A 20,282-nucleotide genomic window follows, 5' to 3' on the forward strand; every position below is an offset into this window, starting at 1 on the left:
TAGCGTGGAAATGTTAGATGCTTTGGTCAGTGATATATCCGTGCAGTGTTTCTGCAAGGCCAGCCACCCTGTCTGTGGATAGTTGAGGGGCGCTGTCGTCTCAAAAATGGGTTGGATACCTCTTTTCCAAATGTGCCACTTTGCCTTACCGGGTTTGCTTTCACGGATGAGAGCACATGATGTGCTTGCAATCTGCATAATTGTAGTATATACTAAGCGTTCATGATATCTGCACTTTTTCTTTCTTTCATCACTCACATCTCTAGCGCTCTTAGCTGTTCAAGGTATTTTAATAAATAAATAAATTTATAGTTTTATAACTATTAGGTCAAATGAAAGTTTTCATTCTCAGCGGCTTCAAAGAATACGCAATGAGAAAAGAAATTGAAATTCCGTAATGCAATAAAGACTGCTAGTTTCCCAAGTGTTAATTAAAACTATTTATTTCCTTTTATTTTAAGAAAATTACATATTCAACGCATTCTTATCACTCTGCTGTTAGCATGACGCAACTGTAGCAGCTCCGTTTTCAGCTTCTGTGTATTCCTCCATGCCATGCTTATATCCATTTTCTTTGTTTTCTTCCGGATGAACTCTTAGGCAGCGTCTGCAACGACATCGAATGCGCAATACAAATCATAAAAAGAATATTTGAATTGTATTTCCATTTAGATGCACTTTGCTGCTGGGTTGCACAGAATTTAGAAGAGAGTTTTTCAATCAATTCGTGCGAGTCATCTTAGCAATTTTCGTTTTGCAGCCACAGCTTTGGCGCAAACTCATGGTGATTGTGTGTGACATTTCCAACGTGCTGAAGTGGGTTCATTACCGGGTTCACGTTTACGTTCTAGAGCTATGCTATAAAGCATAGCATGTTTTAAGGGTGATATCTGAAACGGAGCCTATAACTATGAAAGGCCAACAGAGGCAAATTGAGATCACATGTGAATGTTTTGTTCAACTGCTCTGCGACTTAGTCAAAATACAATTGTATGTTTTTTGTCTTTTTGTTGCGTAAAGTCAGGCTACTCTTATTCCTGGTCCGTAAGTTCCATTTTACCTCATTGAGCCCAAAGTATTCTGCCGTAGTTGAACATGAGATTGCTATTGTGCTCTAGTGATCTTGATAGCAGGAGTCTTATTGAATGCAGGTAAAAAAAATATCAAGGTTAGTTGGCCTAATGCAAAGCTCTGTTGTGCTTTATTTTTATGTAGAGTCATCTGGAGGCTTTGCACAAATATTTCCATATGTGTACATGCACTGGGAGCACCCACATTATCGGCAGCAGAATTATCCCATTAGAAATATTAGAAGGCGTTGCCGTGGCCATGGTCATTTACTCAAGGGACAAGGTGTATCGTACCGACAAATGCGACAAAAAGGTGCCGACAATGCTTCACTTTCAGGTTGTCATTGTTGTCGCCGCCATGGTAATGCAGGAGCTATAATAAATAAAAAAAGCGTGGTCCGTCCGCACTCTGTGAAGGCAATTGGACGATGGGAGTAGCTTTTGTCAGGCATTATGCGTCACATAGAATAGGAAGGAACCAGTTTTCAAGAAATTACAGGGCTCGTTCTCCACTGTATACAGAGTTTGTGTGTTTAAGCCCATGTAACCTTCGGATTCCGGAAATTGGCGAGAACGATGGTATTATTTCATTTCTCTACCTAATTGTTCGTGTTTAATGTTGCTGCTTTGTTTATTATCGTTTTTTTTACTTTGAAATCAAGCCGTAACATGACTTGTGGTTCTTGAAAAGCCTAAAAAGAAAGAAAAGAGCTTATAAGGGTAGCAGAAAGAAAATTTGCCTGCTTTCTTCTAGCAGTTAGTTCTGGTCACAGCTGTGTGCTCCTAAAACTACTTGGTATTGGTAAAACTCCCCGCCTCGACAGTACCGAGAAGAGGAGAATATCAATTCTTGTGTGAATCAAATTGATTAAATAGGGAGATTCGTTTCTGTGAAAGGAGAAAGAGAATTGAAGGTTTCTGTAGCTCTGTTGCACCGCAAGCTGTTCTGGGCATGTATATTTGTAAATAAACATGTAAATACGGAGAAGTAGTTGCGAGTCCTGTATGCAATTTGTAGGTCAGAAACGAGCGAGTCGCTATTGGTATTGTGGAAGCATGCAAGGCCCATCACACTCGCCTCATCCAAATTCATCAGCGCAATATCGCAGCTGCAACCTCCAAAGAAAAAGAAAGATTGACGATGTGCGCTCGGGATGTTCAGCTACTACCACGGGTGCAGCTAATCTTGCTCCAAAATGGTGCGTTCGTTAACTGACCTCCTGAACGGGAGTGCTTGAAGTAATAACGTGGAATGGGGACGCTGAAAGTACATTTGGCACATCAAAGAAAGCTCCAACCATGTTACCTCCATTAGTTCATTCAGACATCGGCAGAGAGATTATGCTAAAGACCGCGTCTCAGAAGAGGTATTGCAGAGTGTCTCACACAGATCGAAATTCGTCGCGATATGCTAGTTGTGTTCCTAAGCGAAAGCTCACAGGCCTGTGCGGCACACGCAGCAAAGTCACAGCGTCATCTCGAGGAAGGGCACCACAGGAGCTTCAGCTTCGGCACCACGCACTATAAGGTATTCTCGGCGAAGTCTCTTCGCGTCGTTTTTACGCTACCAATCTGAACTGTCCGCCTGGCGTTGAGGGCAAACTGCAGCTTGCGCTGCGGCTTGTCCTGCTCTCTGCACAGCGGTCTGCTGAGACCAGTGTTGCCTCGTTGCAGCCGCGCGCGCAGCTCTGCAATTCGCTTTTTCAGCAGTGGTTTGTACCTTGTGAGGAGTGGCAATCACGTTTACCAATGGTAAACATGGGCGCCGTGGCCAAATACTGGCGCATACCCTCTGCAGGGGATTGCCAAGAAGCAGGCGGCTTCAAGTATATCCAACCTACGTAGGCACATATCACATCCCTTGAACCGTTGAACGTTAAGTTGCTGCTGCTTCTATTTATGATAATGATGGTTTATTGGCATCCCTGTCAAAACGGGTTGGTGACAATTGAAAACCTAGCCTGCTTGAGTGAACCAGGTCCAGCTACATGCAACATGCAACTGCTGTATGCAACTGCTACATATCAGGACACCTGGTGGAATATAACGAAACTGCAATTTAATGTTTGTACGTATCGGCGCTACGCGGCGCATATGTCATATCACATATCAAATGGCACGATACGATGCTAATGAGGATGATGATTTAATGGCATTTCCTATGAAACGGGAAGGTTGCAAACAGTCACCTAGCATGATTCAGGAATGTCATAGAAGTTTTTTTATTACATCAATATTTATACATCTCTTCCCTGTACCGATATTCTTCTTTTCCTTTCTCAAAACTTCTCTACCTGTTACCACTAACTATGCAACTGCTACATGGCGTGCTACCTTGTGTAATAATGTGTAACTGCATTGCAAAGGTCACACCTATAGACGCTACGTGGCACGCATCCGACATCGCGAGGCAAGTGGCACGATGCGATGATAATGATGATTTATTCACATCCCCTTTGAAACGCAGGGGTGAAGTTGTCACCCAGATAGCTTATTTGACAAGTGGCACGATGTGATGCTAATGATGTTGTTGTTGTAGATGATGATAATTTCTTGGCATCCGCTTTCAAATGCGGCACTGATATAGTCACCTAGTCAGCCTGATTCACTCAGGAACACAATGTGTATTTTTATAGCATTCTTGGACACATCTCCCTTAACTTCTCTTTCTTCCTCAAACCTTCTATAGTTGCCTTGTACCACTACCTCTGCGTCTTCTAGATGGCGTTCTACTTGGTGCAATAATATGCATCAGCATTTGAAAATGTGCCCGTATCGATGCTATGTGGGACGCATGTCACATAGGGTGTTGAGTTACAGTATATGGCTCCCGCAGGGAACCAAAAGTGGCCTCTGTTTTCCACGTTCCATTCCGTTGCCGTTCCGTTGCCATTCGCCGATACCTAACAGTGGCAACATGACAGCGCCCATACAGCACCGACCACCCGCATGAATTCGAATTCGCCTTTGTTACTGGCTCTCTACCCTATCAGCATGAAACAAGCGGCAAAATTCGTCATCACTGTCTAATGTCAAGCTCAGTTCAATCCATCCGGTATATCGTAGTTATTGAGACCGGATGTTTCTTTTCACGCTGCTAGGACAACAGACAAAGCACCAAGCCGTAAAACTGCTTTCCTTTCTGGTTAGTAGATGGCGCCACAGCATTAGCATTCGTGATGCGTTGACGATGCGGAACGCTATAACGGCCTAATTGTTCACTGCATCAATAATTTACTAGCCCGTTCTATCATCGTGCATGATGACAGTAGAGAGCAAATGCCATGTAGACACTAATTAGACGCCGAGCGCACATGTGGCGCAAGTGACCGTTTGTACGGGCATTCGCCCGTACTACTTGCTCTGGAGGCCGCAAGGTAACTGCAGGGAAAGCCTATTAGTAAAGCGAAGCTCTGCTTCCGCATGCAACTAAACGTGCCTGATGGTATCGGCATCAAAACAATTTTTTCCGTCAATTTACCAACCATGCAGCATGTAAAATGATGGCAAGCAGACGCTATGTACAAGACGCGGCGCGGTTGAGCAAAACTCGAGGGGAATTCTACCTTCATGTTCCCTAGGAATACGTGTAGCTTCCACAGTGCTGCAACCAGCTCGTGAGATAGATGCCCTCTGTCATACTTTTGTCGTTTCGAAAGTATTCAATAAATGAATGAAGGAAAAATCAGACATCCACCCGTTCGTAGCAATTGCTACACATTACTTCTCTCCACCTTGCGGGTGTCCGCAGAACTACTACGTCATTCAATAAATGAAATAGCCCCTGCGCGAACGAGAGTAGGCTTCACTGCAAAAATGTTGGATTGTAAGATATGCGGACCTACGCCCAGCTCTGGTGTGAGCCATTTACAGTAACTAGTCGCGTTCTTCCTGGCTCGCTAGGACGTGTTTATAAGGCGCTTTTCCACTGCATCATAGCAAGCGTTTGCGTGTGTCCGTAGTAGAGTAGCTGACTCACTCTCAGGGGCCCCGGGTTCAATGCCAGCGACAAATGGGCATTTCTTTTTTGTTGTTCCTGGCAATAGCTGCTACTGACACAGGACACCCTCCCCGTCGGCGGCAGACACTATCGCCAACAGAAACGGCTATTGGAATGAGCCCATAGGAGCTTAAGCTGCAAAAATTACCGCACAGACAGTTGAATACTTCGCGACAAAGAGAGGAGCGTTAGCAAGTGAGTGAGCACTTGGGCGTCTGGGCTCTTGTACTTTTGGTGGCAGAATTGTGGAGACCAAGGATTCCCATCCCTCGGCGTTCCTACGTAACTGAAATCATATGGTAGCTGACGTGCAACTGTGTGACTTAATGTATCTGACATTAAGGCACTCGAAACAATTATTCGGATTATCTGATCAGAATGAATAGCGAGTAATACATTTACTGAGAGCGTAGTCAGTTGCCTACACGATCAAGCTTATGTGTGCTGAGAGTATAATGGCGCAACCATGCAACTGCTGCCTACCTTCGACGTTCAGGGTGGTGCGTCACTGAAGGTATGGTGACCCACTGGACAACAGAGATGACACTGCGGCTTTGTACAACCTGTACTGAGAACTGTTCATGTGCATTTTCTTTTTTTGTGTGTATACCACTTCTTTCGTTATCCCAGTTAGGAACGTTCTTTTCCTCTTTAATATTCTTGGATTTGGGATGCTGACAATACACCTGTATATTTCTCTTGACTATGTTAAACAGCCTGCATGTTTGCGCGTTATATATGCATTCCCCGCACATACATCAATACTTCTTGAACATTGGTGTCGCCGAATTTGGTGGGCTTGTGTTTACCTTCATGACCTTCTACTTTGATTTTTATTGATGTGCGCAAATATATGGACACCTTCTACAGGCGCTTCCATATGTGTGTAGGCCTATGGAGTAGCCACACTATCGGCTACCAAGACATATCGTTTAGGTGGAGTAGCGGGCGGCGCCAAGGCGATGGTAGTTCACCGCACGTGCAGGGTGTTTCGAATTGATTCACGCGATAAATGGGTGCCAACAAATGCGTCGCTTGCCTGTCGTCACTGTTGTCGCCCTCATGGTGCCAGAGGAGTGGACAATGGATAAGAAGGCCCGCGCCTGTAGCATTCTTCCTGAAGCTTATTAACAGGTGGTAGTCAGCCTTCTCAGGCGGTCATCGTCACATATAGTGGACAGCCACCTGTTTTCAAGCAACTGCACCAGCTGTTCTGCAGTGTGCAGTTCATTTTACTGCATTTACCCGGGTAAAGGGCGGACTTCTAAAATTAAGGCAAATGCACTTACTTCCTTTCATTCGTGTACCTTATTGTTGTGGTTTACCTTTTACTGGTTTGTTTGTATTGGTTCAATTTTCATTGCTTTGTTTGCTGTTTTGTTGCGTAGAGCTTCCCGGCCTTCCGGTGCCGAGGGGCGGAGAAGGCTAATATTGTGAACGAAATTGCTGAAAATGTGAGATTCGTTTTCTAAAAAAATATTACCAGAGAGACAATGCAGTCTGAGTATCCGGAGCTCTGTCACTCCGCAAGCTGATGTTGGCATGTATATTTGTAAATTCACCTATACATAAGGAGTAGTTGCTGAGAGCACTGTTTACAACGTGTAGCCTGACGACGAACGGAAAATTGATAACGAAGAGCCCAGGTCAATGGCGCTACCATAGGAATGAAAGGCCAAGCAACAGCCCTTCCCAGCATCTACTTAAACTCCTACTAATGCGCAGTTACGTGAAATTCTTGGCGAAAATGACTCCACTACTCTTAATATAGTATGATTACCAGCAACGCATTCAGAGCGCAGTCAAGTTAATACAAATACCACATGCGTTGAGGATTTTGAGTTCTCTTGCTTATATCACAATGCCGCCATTGGTCGAGCGCAATGGCCGTAGTCTCTAAAGCAGCGGATCCACGTTGGCGGAATCCGCAGAAAAAGAATATTAGGTGTAAAAGGGAAAATTAATTTTCCGGACATAGAAAATGCACTAGGAATGCGAAGAACAAGTAATTTCTTTATCTTTTCAGAATGTGCGCGAGATATTTAAAGTAGTTCGAATACTTACGACATTGTGTTTTTCACTTCGCTGAGGTTCCCTGGCTTAAGGGATACAAAAAAAGGAATCGGTTTGGCGCCAAGTCTGCAGGAGAAAATAGAGCTCGTGAACATGCTGCGCATTGCCGCACATATGAGGAATGTGTTTCCAGAGTTTATTGTAAGTGCAAAAATCAGCAAAACGCATCTAATGATGACTGGCGATTGTAATGGGTGTAGCAATGAATTAATGTAACCAAGCAGCGCATTGAGGCATTGACTTATGTATGAAGAGTACATTGCAGCGTGATTCCACATTCGTACGCCTCTACCGACACTCAGCGCCATCTTGCGCCGCCGCCGCGAAGCCTGTGAGTGCTCGCTAACAGGAAGGTTTTGTAGGTGCGTACGAACACTGAGAAACGCCTTATGCGCAAAGCAGACCCTTCTCTGGTGCTTTTTCCTGGACATGCTTTTTCCGTCCAGTGCCGTTGCCTTGAAGTTTCCAAATGGCCTCCGAGACAAGGCGGGTGGCATTATGATGCCAGCGATCACTGATAATTCTTCACTCGCATGTTGAACACTCAGTGACACATACTCAGGAGCCAAAGAAGGCGAGAGGTTCATTGAACAGTGGCACACGCCCAGTGCATTGATATAAGTTGTTTAACTAGTTTTAACATTAAACAGTGTAGCTCTCTAAAGCATCAACGTGAAAGACGTTCATTCAAGAGTGTATTTGTGGAGCTGCCTGTTAATGGGGCGAGTTGCTGTTATTAAGGAACCCTTGCGGCGCAGGTTTGGTTCCGCTGAGCAAGCGAGAAACTAAAGGGATATTTTCGTTATGGTAGAGTAGTTTATTCCTAGTGGCACTCACCTAGTTACACTAGTTTTTGTCAAAGATGGTGATTAAAGAGCGACAGACGCCTATTCGCGCCTACCCAGTCACTTGAGATGGCATGAAACAGGTTCATTGAACACTAGACCGCGGCCACACTCCATGAGCTCCAAGTGGGTGTCAAAGAGCTTTTTCGAACAGTGGTACCAAACGACTCCCACATCTACGGGATGACAGGACCAATGTCACCGTGAAAGAAGTTAGTTCACAAGCGGCACTTGTCAACAAATTTAAATATACACCCCGACACAAGTTGGCCCGACTTTGGTTTTCAACCCTGATCACTCATCTGAGCAGCCCGATAAGCTAGCCATTCAATGAAGGAATATTCAGTGGTAAAGGTAAGCGGCTAAACAGTTAGATACAAAGATCTATTGATAGACAGATCGATATACAGATACTTGGCTCCTGGAATGTTAAGTACCCTAAGAATGCTAAAGCATTGATATAAGTTGTTTAACTAGTGCACCAGTTAAGCATAATATTTTTCTCAGAAAATGATATTCAGGCATACTGTCCCCGAAACCTGACCTATACCATGGCCGCTCGATGTAAACATATACTTTAACCACAGGCCTCCATAAAATGTCTCCATGCAGTAGCTGCTAAATCTCACTGGTACATCCTACTCACTTTTCTGTGGTAATACGTGGTGCATTCATGCTTGGTTGCCTGCATTTGCAGTACTAAAGATATCTGCCTTACGCTCACTAGTTGCACAAGAAACCAAAGATAGGCTGCGTTGCACGCTAGTCATTGTAACGAAATAACATGAAATATGTAGGTTTCTTGCGAAACATTTTCATAATGTCGTATTCTATTTCTCAGTCTCAGTATATATTTTCAGCTTTCTATTGAGAAAACCTATCCGCTTTTCGGTCTGTGCCTGAGCACTGCTACGAGCTTTATCTATAAGGTTAGCGCTCCTAGAACGACTACCTCGCCACATGAACTCGCTTTCGACAAAGGAAAACAACGTTGGTCTGAACATACTGTCGGCTTATTTATTGAGGTAGACAGCTGAAGGCTTGCTTTGATGTTTTGTATGGCTTTGTCCTCAGAATTGTGGCACAGCCACGTTATGTTTTTTTCGCCAGCCATGGGAGGTAGGTTGTGCATATGGAGTGGTGACATGCCATTCTTCTTGTGACATCTTTTAATATTTCCAAAATACATATTGTCCAATGCATATCAAAATGACAGCATGTGCGGAGTAAAAAGTAAGCGAGCAAATTCATCTACTTACATATAAGCCGTTGCTATTGCTGCTCTCCAATAAAAATTTCTGTTCATAAACGAATGCCTCACTACAGCTGCATTTGATTCGTTGGTGCAAAACGTTCCATTGGTTGACATCACTGGCGAGAAACAGAGCGGAGGTTGCATTTTTGCCGCACATAAATATGTATTGCAAAGCGGTAATGACTGCTGGGCTACATTATGCAAAGCATGCATGTTTCAGACTATAACTTGTATGTGTGTGTCCCGTACACATATATTGTAAAATCAGGTTAGTCTCTTAACATCAATACCGGTTACGTCTCCGCAAGTTGGTTCATGATTACTAAGCGCACAGCCTTTATTATTCAGTAAGGGAAAAAAAGAGGCACTACGCAGACACACATGGCTAAACTTTCACCCATGGAAGACACTGAAGACTTAGCAAGTCCTTCGCAGCCTCTTGACGAAAAAACACATTTAATGCCACAACTGATACTTGAGAATCTTAATGACTTTGTTTACTTGACCTTGAGATGTGCCAATCAGACAGAACGATCGTGTAATATTTTGAGTGATGCATTCTTTTGCAGGCAGAGGGAAAGCTTCCTCCCTTATATTTAGGCTGTACACTACAAATATCATGAATCAGCTAGTTTATGAAAACCGCTGTTGAAGTACTTTTCAATTTCCTGCGGCGTTTGTCCTGTTCCCCTTCGTCTTGCTTAAAAAAAACATTATCTGCCCGGAAAGAGTAACGGCCAAATGCTGAGCTATATTACTATATAATTTGCCAGGAAACTGAAATCCGTTGGGATGATATTATAGGCTTGTTTGGCTCGTTTAGTCTGCGGTGGCATACTAGGAATAAGCTGCGGCATTTATTGCGGGAGGTGGTGTCGCCTTCCACTCGGGTAACCTGTTCGATTCCTGAGGTGCAGCCAAGATAAGCACTTTCCAGTCCAGCACCGGGCGTGTTCTGTACAGGGTGCAGGGCGTACTTTCTCGCCGTCGCCGCTGGAGCGGCCGCTGTACATGACTATGTACATGACATGCACGCTATTATCAAGCTTCTCAGGGGAGACCTCCTGCACCACGCTTGAATTCTAAAGGATTCCCTACAGATGACTTGCCAAACGCCTACTGACTTTTGGCAGTGCATGGTCAGAAATGGTAAGAAATGGGTTCTGTTGCATCTTTCTTCTGTCCTCCTGTCCACAGTTCTCACCAGATGAACTAACCCAGTCTAATGCTTTTTTTGCTTCGAAGACTAGCCAAATGACGAATAGCGCAAAAGCAAAGATCCTCCCAGCAATAGGAAACTGGCCATATATTTAGACAGAAGGTGGAGACGGTAGAAACTGAAGCTTTGTTGTTCTAGGTGTGGTCCTACTCAAAAGAAAAATATAATTGTTTAAGTTTTTGCTATGCGCTCGGCGAATGCAGCAATATTATTCACAATTTTAGCGCGCAGACGGAGGTATGCAATAGAAGAATTAAGCACCATGGATGAGCACGAAGCTGTAAATATAACCCGTACGGCTTTTTGAGTGACACATTTTTGGGGCAAAAGAAAAATTTGCTGTGGTGAATGGGCAATGCACTTCCGAACAAAGCTTAGCTACAGTAGACGCTCTGCTATTTCAGTTAACTATAAAGTTGCCTATTATACAATCAGGCCTCGTAGTCTGATGTCGAACCGTATTCACACTTGTACTTCTTTATCTTTTTCCGGGTGAACACCCTTCACCACCTAACAAATGTTTTCGCATAACGCAGGATGTGCCTCTATGTACGGAACGTTTCTCGAACGTTAGTGGTTGTTCTATCCGCTGCCTGTTCTCGCCGAACCTTCTTTAATCTTATTTCTAGTATGCGCGGAGCAAATGGTGTAGAACTTTCTGGAAGACACGCGGACACCGGTTACTCTGGAACCTTCATTGAGTGATCTACAAAAGCCGACGCACGTGAGCGGCTGAGCAGAGTTTTGACGATCACCGAATGTGTTCGCCGTTGTCGCCGTTCTTTGAGTGTAGCCTATTTTTAGGGACACGTTCACCCGATAATACGCTAGTTTCTTAATTCCCAGTTTTGCTGCTTTCTTCACCGTCACTACCACGTTACAGTATGGACACTGAATAGGTCAAGTAAGTTTTGGGCGCATCCGTAAAGTTGAGGAAGTTTTACGAAACAATAGAAATATCATGCAACCGGGAACACAATGACAAATGTTTTTCTCGGTGAGTTTTCTTTAGTTTACGCATTTGCTTTGTAAAATAGAGCAACCCTCGATATGACAGTTATTGCTTTTGTGAAGCTTACTCCACTTTGCGGATTTTTGAAGAATTTTTTGTCTGTACTGAGGTGTCCACTTCTTGAAGTGAAGCTTATTTTGAGCTCGTCCTCTAACACGCTAACCTTATGGTCGCCTATGGTATTGGAGCAGCAGCACCGTAAAAGTGTGGGTAATGCGTCCAAATCGCAGAGCTTGCAAACGTTTCATTCAAAAGCGACGCTTTCTTTCGGTGAAGCGCTCATCAGTTACGCTTTTCAGTTAACCCTGCAGTGAGGTCTCTAAAGCAAGCGTTAAAAAACCGTCAATTGACATTCACAAAAAGCAACCTTGAGGGCGTTTTAGTTTGCTGCAGGCTGCTCTGTCGTGGGTAATTATAAAGCGACGAAATGCTGTAGTCACCACGGACACCTTCTAGATTTGTATACCGTTTATGTTGTGCGATATGCAGTTCTTAGTACTAAAATATTCATCCGAATTACGTTATAATACGAGTAATCATGAAGTACATATTATTTCAATATACTTATAAGGTTTGTTGTGCTCCTGCTTTTCTCTTTGAGAGAACAAATCAGCCTTTTCCTTCAATCGGGTACAAAAGGTGAAAGACGTCCCAAAGGCTCCTTTGAAAAGTATAGACAAAAATGTAGTGGTGTTCAGTTGACCAAATACTGAAGTAGATCGTTTAAAAAACAAGTAGAGTCTTACGTTCGAACCACATCCATTTACATTTGACATGCATGTATCTGCTTTTACACAATAATTTGGGCATAGACACGCATACCTGTGGCAGCATCGCTGCTGTAGCGCTCAGAGGGGCTGTCAACCAATGGGTGCCTGCGAAAAATGTATGCAACGCACTCTTATTTCGTTGACACTTTTATAATTGTTTCTAGTCATGAACAAACGAATCTAGGAGGTGAACAATAATCATAAAAATGGGAATTGCCAAGGTAGTGAAAGTTTACTTGGATATCTTTTTATGTGATAATGGCTAATATGTAGCAGAAAACATTTCTACATAACACTCAACAATTATTGAAGCTAACATCTATTTCTAATGCGTTGTACGTACTTGTCGTGTTCTCTATCTTCACATGTATATTTCGGTAAGTTCCCCTCAGCCCTAGCTAGAACGCTTTGTGCTCTTGCCTAATTAATAAGCTTCTTATGTTTGAGCGTACAGTTTTGCAGTACAGTTCCGAATAGCGTCAAAACTAAATCAGTGTCGTCATCAAACTATGACAGCACAAAGGCAAAGTGAATATACTAAACGAGGAACCGAGCTCCTTCTTGCGCATATTTGTGTACAGAAGGCAAGAGCAACCCATTAGTTGCAAAGGTAGCACGGCGCTTTTTTAGCCGAAGTCGAGTTCAGAGCTGCTGCTGAATTGCAACAATACTTATAGATAAATCATAGCACCTTCAAGAGCAGTCACTGATGCTCGTGTGCATTTCACAACACAGAATATTGAACGCCCGCGCATAGTGTGGTTAGACAGGTGACTTTCACCATAAAGTGGTGATAGAGCCGACTAACTTTCAAACAGAGTGATACTTGATTCTGACACTGGTAAAACAGTGAGAAAGTAAAATAAAAAATAACACTCATTGGAGAAAAATTTAAAAATAATAGGACAAAGAAACGCATGATGTATGCGGTTCCTTGTCCCATTATTTCTTCAGTATTTGATGCTGTCAAAAATTTGAAGGAAAGTATTACGCAGATCGACGGAATGCGTAGGCGGACGTCCAGCGACACAATTTATCGAACTTATCGAATTACATTGTCGCCGGAAGCAGGGTGAACATTACCCATTCAGTTGGAGCCCAAACTACAGGCAGTTCTGGTTGGCACGTAACCAGCGACCAATTGGAGGGAAGGCCATGGCTGTTTCTGACAAGGCCTTCACCCATCCGAGGTCATCTGACTGCATGCAAGCTGACGTCATGGATCGCGATGTATAATTTTTGCTTCCACTCGTCGCATCTCAATACGTCTTCATGCTTCAACATGTTATAAATAAATGTTTGAACTTTTTACAGCGCTACGTCGTCATCTCTGCCAGGTAGCACAGTGCAGGGGTACTAATTGCACGTGTAGCTTGGACCACTACGATTTGGCTGACGCTGGTCGGTTAGTAACGAGGATTGAGAGTCCGGCGCCGCTACACTCGGCAACGTCGCGCGCGCACTGATTGTGGTCTGGGTATAGAATCAATTCTATGTGAAAATTAAAATCAATTAGAAGCTATTGTTCCTGTGCCTGTCATTTCGGACATTTCAGTGTTTTCCTTGAAAAATGGTGCACTAAAAACTGAGTTGCCTTAACTTCCTCGCTGGGGTGGTGTACTTGTTTATGCCTATCATAGTTCACAACACGCATAACGCAAGACGAGTAACCTAGTGGGTGAACCTAATTCGCAAGGAATCAGCCAATAGCATTTTCATTGTTAGTCAAGATACCAAATATGTCAGTGTCAAGACTCGAACTATGCAGGAAAAGAAATTGAAGGGACGGGGTACAATGGGTACATTTTATCACCCCATCGCGACCAGTGTTTCCAGCCTCACACGTTGCCTCAAAAACTTGGCGAACCCAACGATAGAGGAGCCGACTGCACTTACTCGTCCAGTGCCACTGTGGTCATCAGCCGTTCACCAAGCCGTTGTCCAGACATTCCACAACTCTCGTCTGTTTACAGCAACCTCGACAAGTTCAATTACCAGGTTAACACTTAATCAGAGACATCGCGAGTAGAGTTCCACTTCACGCCAATCATTGCCTTCTGGTGGCCAGCCTGGTTCATGTGGCCTTATGGCGGCCGCACTGGTTTCTGTTGGCACCGACGTAAATTCGACGAAGTTGACTGCATCTGCATCCGACCATGCTCATAGGTGAAAAACTAGCAGAACGGAGCCTGTAGGTAACAAAGGGCACCTGTCACGTAATCAGCCGTATCCTCTACGTTATAGAGTGCCTTGCCACTCGTCTTTCTGATTGGACACGTGGGCAGAAGCCCTGGTACTTCCAGCTTCCTTGCAGAATCATCACCTAAGGTAATCAACCTCTTTACTCCATTGCGTCAAACATCGGCTACAATTATTTTTGTAGGTTACAGGTAGTAGCAAATTATGCGCACTGGATACTGGTGGCGTCTGTTACTAAGATTGGTGCCATTATGCAATATTTAGTGCTTGAGCCCTCCTCACCGGTGTTTTGGTATCGCTAGTAGCGTATCCACAAAAAATGAACCGAAATACATGTGGGGTGCGTCTGGGAATACTTGTCGGAAATAGATATCTTGAATATACAAAACGCGGCTTCAATTCCTCCAAGCACCAGATAATTTTTGAGAAGTAATTTGTCTTTATCGGGTGCACTACCCTCTCGCACCCGGTCACTCCTGTGGATGATGAACACTTGCGTTTCTTGAGCGTGCAACCAAGACGTTTGCATTAGACATCAACGAAGAACGCAGCGTAGTTGAAGCTGGCAAGATGTTACAGTTGCATATTTCTGCTCTATGGTAGCTGTCCCAATACGTAACACACTTCATCATCTATACCAAACTGAGAAATGTCGCCATCTGTACCGACCTCAGCAACATTACCATCTCCCATTCCCAAGTGTGTCACCTGGACTTCCACGGCGACATACTCTCCCGGGAAGAGCGATGAGGGCGAACCATTTCACGACCAGCGTTTTTCAAAAGGAAGACGCTGGCGCTCAATTTTACCACAGCTTTAATCCTTCTTGCATGAAGGAAGCGCACAGAGCTCAAGTACACTTTTGTTAGAAGACACCTATAATTAAAAAAGTACTCGTTGTTAACGTATTTGCGTTCGTGTCCCAACAGTTCAATTACAGCTAAAAAAAAGGCAACCAGCATACAGAAGAAAACAACGTCCTTTGTAAGTTCGTGGGAGTAACTACTGAATATATTTAAATTGGCGATCAACATGAGCTCATGTAATGTATTACATTGTGTGATTTCCTGTTGGTTTCGAATGCCGAAAAATAGTTGCCCCTGGTTGTTCACAAATGCGAGCCATAATTGATTGCTTCAGTCAAAACACAATGCCAGACAGGAAACCAGTTTCACTCACGAAACGAAATAGTAATAGATTTCCATATTTTTGCCAGTTTTAGGTTGGCCGTAGTCTTTTACTTTTTCCAGTGTCTTTTGGCGATCTAGCAGCACCTTTCGTGTCGATGCCTTTAACCGTACCGACAGATTGTTATTCTGAAAAGCAAACCGAATATTATTCATTTAGACACAAAACTCTCTATATACTTCTAAAGCAAGTTTGCAATAGCTCGCGTGGCGTACACACCAAGTGAACTTTGCTATTACTGCAACGAAGAGAGCAGTTTTTTCCTGTTTAATTCGTGTTTTATTCATTTTACAAAGCGCATGGTGTGAATTATTTGGTGTCTAGGTATTCCATTGATTGCTAGTGAGCAAATATGAGCTCCTGCACCTATTTATATCGCATTCAATCGAAATAACTCGCAACACCTTGTTCACTGTTTCTTTTTTTATTCCTTTCTCTTCGTTTTTCATGCCATTTCCAAATGTCATGGCCCTTTTAGAGCGCAGCTCTTTGGCGTCCGTTCCTGGGTTTCGCGTCGTCGTCGGCGTTGTCGTCGGCCTCGTAACCAGCTCCGCCCCCTTTCATCCCCCCAGCGCTAGCAGCGACCGACTGATACCGCTGGATGCCGCTGACGCCGCTAGAGAGTCAAGATAACGAGACTGCATAGAACACCGTCGCCGCCATGCAGAAAGAGGAGGAAAGGGTCCCCCCCCCCCCCTGTTCTTGTGTGGCGGATAGGGTGCTCTTCAGTTGCCGACGCGCCGGTTATTTCACGTAGGTCCCGGCACGTCGACGAATACGTGACCACCTTCCCACGGCTAGACCTGGTTGTTAGCGCTGCGGAAGCGAGGGTATCATATTGTTTGTGTCGGCATTGGCGGCGTTGTCCCTGAAACCAACTCCGCAGCTGGGGTTGACTCACTATCGGCGTCAGCGGCATCAGTCAGTCGCTGCTATCTCTTCCCTCCTCCCTTTATCGTGTTGTCCGCTTGCTGCGCGCGCTTCTGCCCCCATCGTTTGCCGCTGGGTGTACACGCCGCCCCCCTCCCCCCTCTTCCTGCGAGTCTCCGGTTGTCAAAGCGCCGGCTCGAACTTAATTCCTTTCTTCGACTTCACATTCTACCACGGAAAAGCCAATCCGGACAGAAAGCTAGCCGATGAATTTCGTCGGTTGCAGTCCCACAAACTTGACACCATCACCGCCAAGTGCCTCGCCATGACTGAACAGCCGCACTACTTGTTGATCTCCGCTCTTAACGTACGCTCCCTTGCCGCACATGCCAAGGACGTACACCACGATCACATTCTGCGCCATTCCTCTGTACTTTGCTTTGCTGAAACCTGGATGGATCCCGAAGAGCCTCTCGAAATCATAGATTTCCTATACTGCTGTGGTGCTCGCAGAGACCACAACAGAGCGGCGGGAGTCGCTATCTACTTGCGCACAGGTCTCTCTGCAATACCAGTCGAAATGTTTGGCACGTCACATGAAGTTGGCGAACTGTGCGCCGCAAAGTTGCCCAACGGCTTGCTGGTAGTAGCTGCCTACTTCGCCCCTACCGCACTCACGAAAGACGTCGTGCACTTCCTGCAACTCGCATTAACCGTCCATCGATCCACACCGATGTTAGTAGTGGGGGACTTTAATGTTGACATAAAGACAAACAGCAATTTCCTAACACTTATGCGGGAGAACATCCCGTTCCTCTCGCTCGTAACGCGTCCCACGGCTGTGACAACCTCGCGAGGCACTTGTATAGATCTCGTCTTTGAGAATCAAGCATTGGTGTACCAAGTCGAACATATATCAGTCTATTTCTCCGACCACAAAGCTTCCTTCATGACTGTCAAGAACTGTTAGTGGAGTCTTTGTTAAAGGAATACGTGTGAAAAATAAAAAAAAAATTCTGTGATAGCGCATACATGTGTTGCTCGATTTCTTTGCCTCAATCTATCGAAAAGGTGAAACAGCTTATTTGCTGCGCTCAAATTTCGCATTAGGAAGTAACGTAATCGTCGGTAATTTTTTGCTTACCTGAAATACGCTTGCAATCGTGAGGCTTATATTTACTGAAAGATTAAGGAAAGCACCTTCCACCTGCAAGATAACAAAGATTACATTGCCAATGCGATACTTTTCATGCGGTCATGTATAGAAAGCAAAAAAAAACGTTTTATGTGAAATTTTGACAGAGGGTCAGCACGTGTAGCTTTGCGTGCTGCTCATAAAAGTAAAGAGACGCTATAAACATATGTACTTGTTGGGTTTGAACCTCTGCTATTTTTATGGATCAGGGAAAACGTATGCCGCCGACAATCCTCATCGTTCAAGCGTAGCCGATTGTATGATATATTGTTCAAAACACCATCAGTGTCCACGTTTGTTTCCACAACGAATCCTCTAGGGGTATGAAAGGTTTGAAAGATGAGCTGCGCATTTGGGGAGCTGGAAATTTCTGAAAAACGACATTACAAGTCTTCACACGCAATTTAGGAAGTGGACATCAAGAAATATTAGACAATAAAGTGTGTTTAGGCTAAGGCATCTTGAAAAAATTTTAATATTAGCGAATTCGTCCACCGAAAAAAAAACTAATAAAACATGGGCAGTAAATAAAATAAAACGGTTAGAGAAGCATGCTGTTTCAAAGATGAAAGCCTGCATAAAATGAACGTTGACAATTTTGCAAGAAACCTCTTAAAGAAACTGTACCACGCAGTTCTGTAAAGCGTCGCCAACTTCATGCGTGGAATAATGCAATGCCCGTGCTGAATGCACTAATCATTTGCATCCACGTTCGCGTGAACGTGACGAATCGTGAAATAAACTGGCTAGACAAAGTAGACGTATATTGCAGTGTTCGTTTTCCGTAACATTTCCGTTTAATTCAGGCTATTCATTGCTATGTTTGTTAAAAGATTGCTTTGTCTTTATTTGCCGCCACTTCTCTACCCTTTATATCATCTTTAAATTGGATGATGGGGAACCTGTCTATACGTCTAAGCGCTGCCAATATAGTGATGAACAAGGTGTTTGTTTGCTCTTTACAATCTTTATAAACAGGGAATAAGCGTAGAAGTGGGTACTTTCGCGAAGGAGATGCTAGGCGAGGAGTAAATATTTTGCGGCCAATCCTGTGCACCTCTGAAGACTAAATAGGAAAGTTCTGTTTATGAACTATTTATTAGCGCCTTGCGAGCTGTTATTTATATGGATAATTTGGAGGATTTCAATTTTATTACCCCAACATTTCGAAAAAATCGTTTACACTTACACCAGATTTGTGGTATCCATGATTCAATTTCAACACTCAATCCGGGTGAAACCCGAACTGGGCGTGCCCCGCTGCTACCTCAGACGGAACTTCCACCTGACAAAGTGTTTGACGAATTTGAATCATTGCAGGCGGCCGTAAATAAGGATACGTCACGTCGTGGCAGATGTTTTCTTGGTAAAACGTTTCTTATCAGCTACTCCCTCCCCGTGTCCTGGCTCCATTACCCAATTTTCTCACGCTTTATGTCGTCGGACGTTCTCTTGTGTGATGATAGAGGCCAAGCCGTTTTATGTGTTTCCTTTTTGATTGTTCTTGGTATTGCTTTGACTCAGCGTTGGAATTTGATGACGAATATTTTGAATTAGGTGTGATTTTGAACATTTTTTTCAATGCGAGGGTGAATGAAAATGTTATTACCTCGAAATCAGCCATACAAAGAACCACCCTTAATGTCACTGTCGGTGTCACTGGCGAGACCAGTGGGCTCCTCCGGTCACATGCTTAGAGGCAGCCTGAAGTGTTGCCAGCTTCGACAAGAAGTGCACATAGTGACCATCGACATCTATAGTCCGCTATCTATTGCTCTGTCCTTTCGAGGCGGCGTTCACTTTACTTTTGGTATGCTATTTGTCGGCAATGCAATGCACGGTGGAATCTTCCAATGGAAAACACTCGTTGAGACCCCAACTTTCACCCATTCCTCTCTGCTTTGCCGGTAGACTCTTCTGCACGTCGCAGTAGGTCGAACTTCCATCACGTAGTGCACCTTTCTTACTCAGAGCTCCAAGAACGCATGATGCGGTGGCAGCAGACTGCCTATGTCTATTCGTCACATGGGGAGGCGTGCGTTTCAACGGCGCCAGCTAAATCCGATCGTACGCCTATAAAGCTTCCTTTAACGTGCTCACCATGGCGTCTTTCAGTTGCGCCATCATGTCATCAGCTACTTGCCACCACAGTGAAACGACGACGTCATTTCGACTTGAACTATAAACTATAATAACCCTACCCGTTGAGATTTTGTATTTGTCTTCCAAGCACTGGCGCATATCCACTATGGGGGATCGGCCAAAAGGCAGGCGGCTTTCAGTATACTCAGATTTAAAACAGAACTGAATTTGAAAACTACAGCATGGGAGTAATATGATTTTGCAGCTTCTGGAACCTCGTCTTTCCCGTTCCCTTCTTGAATCTACAGATCCCTTGCAGCCCAATTACCGATGATGCTCATGATTGTGACATTTGCTTTCCACTTTCTCATCCAAAAATATACAGCAAACATTGAAATATCGCATGAAAATTTATGAAAATGCAAACTTGCAGAAAACAGAAATGTTTTATATTTCCTGTATGTGAAACACGGCATGTGGGTGTGAGATTATTGTGGGAATGCT

The 20,282-nt window shown here is 44.2% G+C and overlaps 1 protein-coding gene across 2 annotated transcripts in view; it reads right to left on the minus strand.

Annotated features, from left to right (window-relative positions):
* Positions 1-425: 425 nt before the first annotated feature.
* Positions 426-20,282, minus strand: part of LOC129380718 (uncharacterized) — a 31,957-nt gene continuing 12,100 nt past the window's right edge. The window contains exons 3-8 of one of the 2 annotated variants that reach the window (XM_072284947.1): positions 17,646-17,708; positions 15,623-15,759; positions 12,297-12,349; positions 9,248-9,359; positions 7,135-7,209; positions 426-607 (exon numbers count right to left, since the gene is read on the minus strand). In XM_072284947.1, coding sequence (XP_072141048.1) covers positions 499-607; positions 7,135-7,209; positions 9,248-9,359; positions 12,297-12,349; positions 15,623-15,759; positions 17,646-17,708 — 549 coding nt within the window. In that variant the 3' untranslated portion in view covers positions 426-498. The remainder of the gene's footprint in view (positions 608-7,134; positions 7,210-9,247; positions 9,360-12,296; positions 12,350-15,622; positions 15,760-17,645; positions 17,709-20,282) is intronic. The other variant, XM_072284948.1, reaches the window with a different exon arrangement.

Source organism: Dermacentor andersoni, chromosome 10 (genome assembly GCF_023375885.2).
Source record: "Dermacentor andersoni chromosome 10, qqDerAnde1_hic_scaffold, whole genome shotgun sequence".
In the NCBI taxonomy this organism is placed as follows: Eukaryota; Metazoa; Arthropoda; class Arachnida; order Ixodida; family Ixodidae; genus Dermacentor; species Dermacentor andersoni.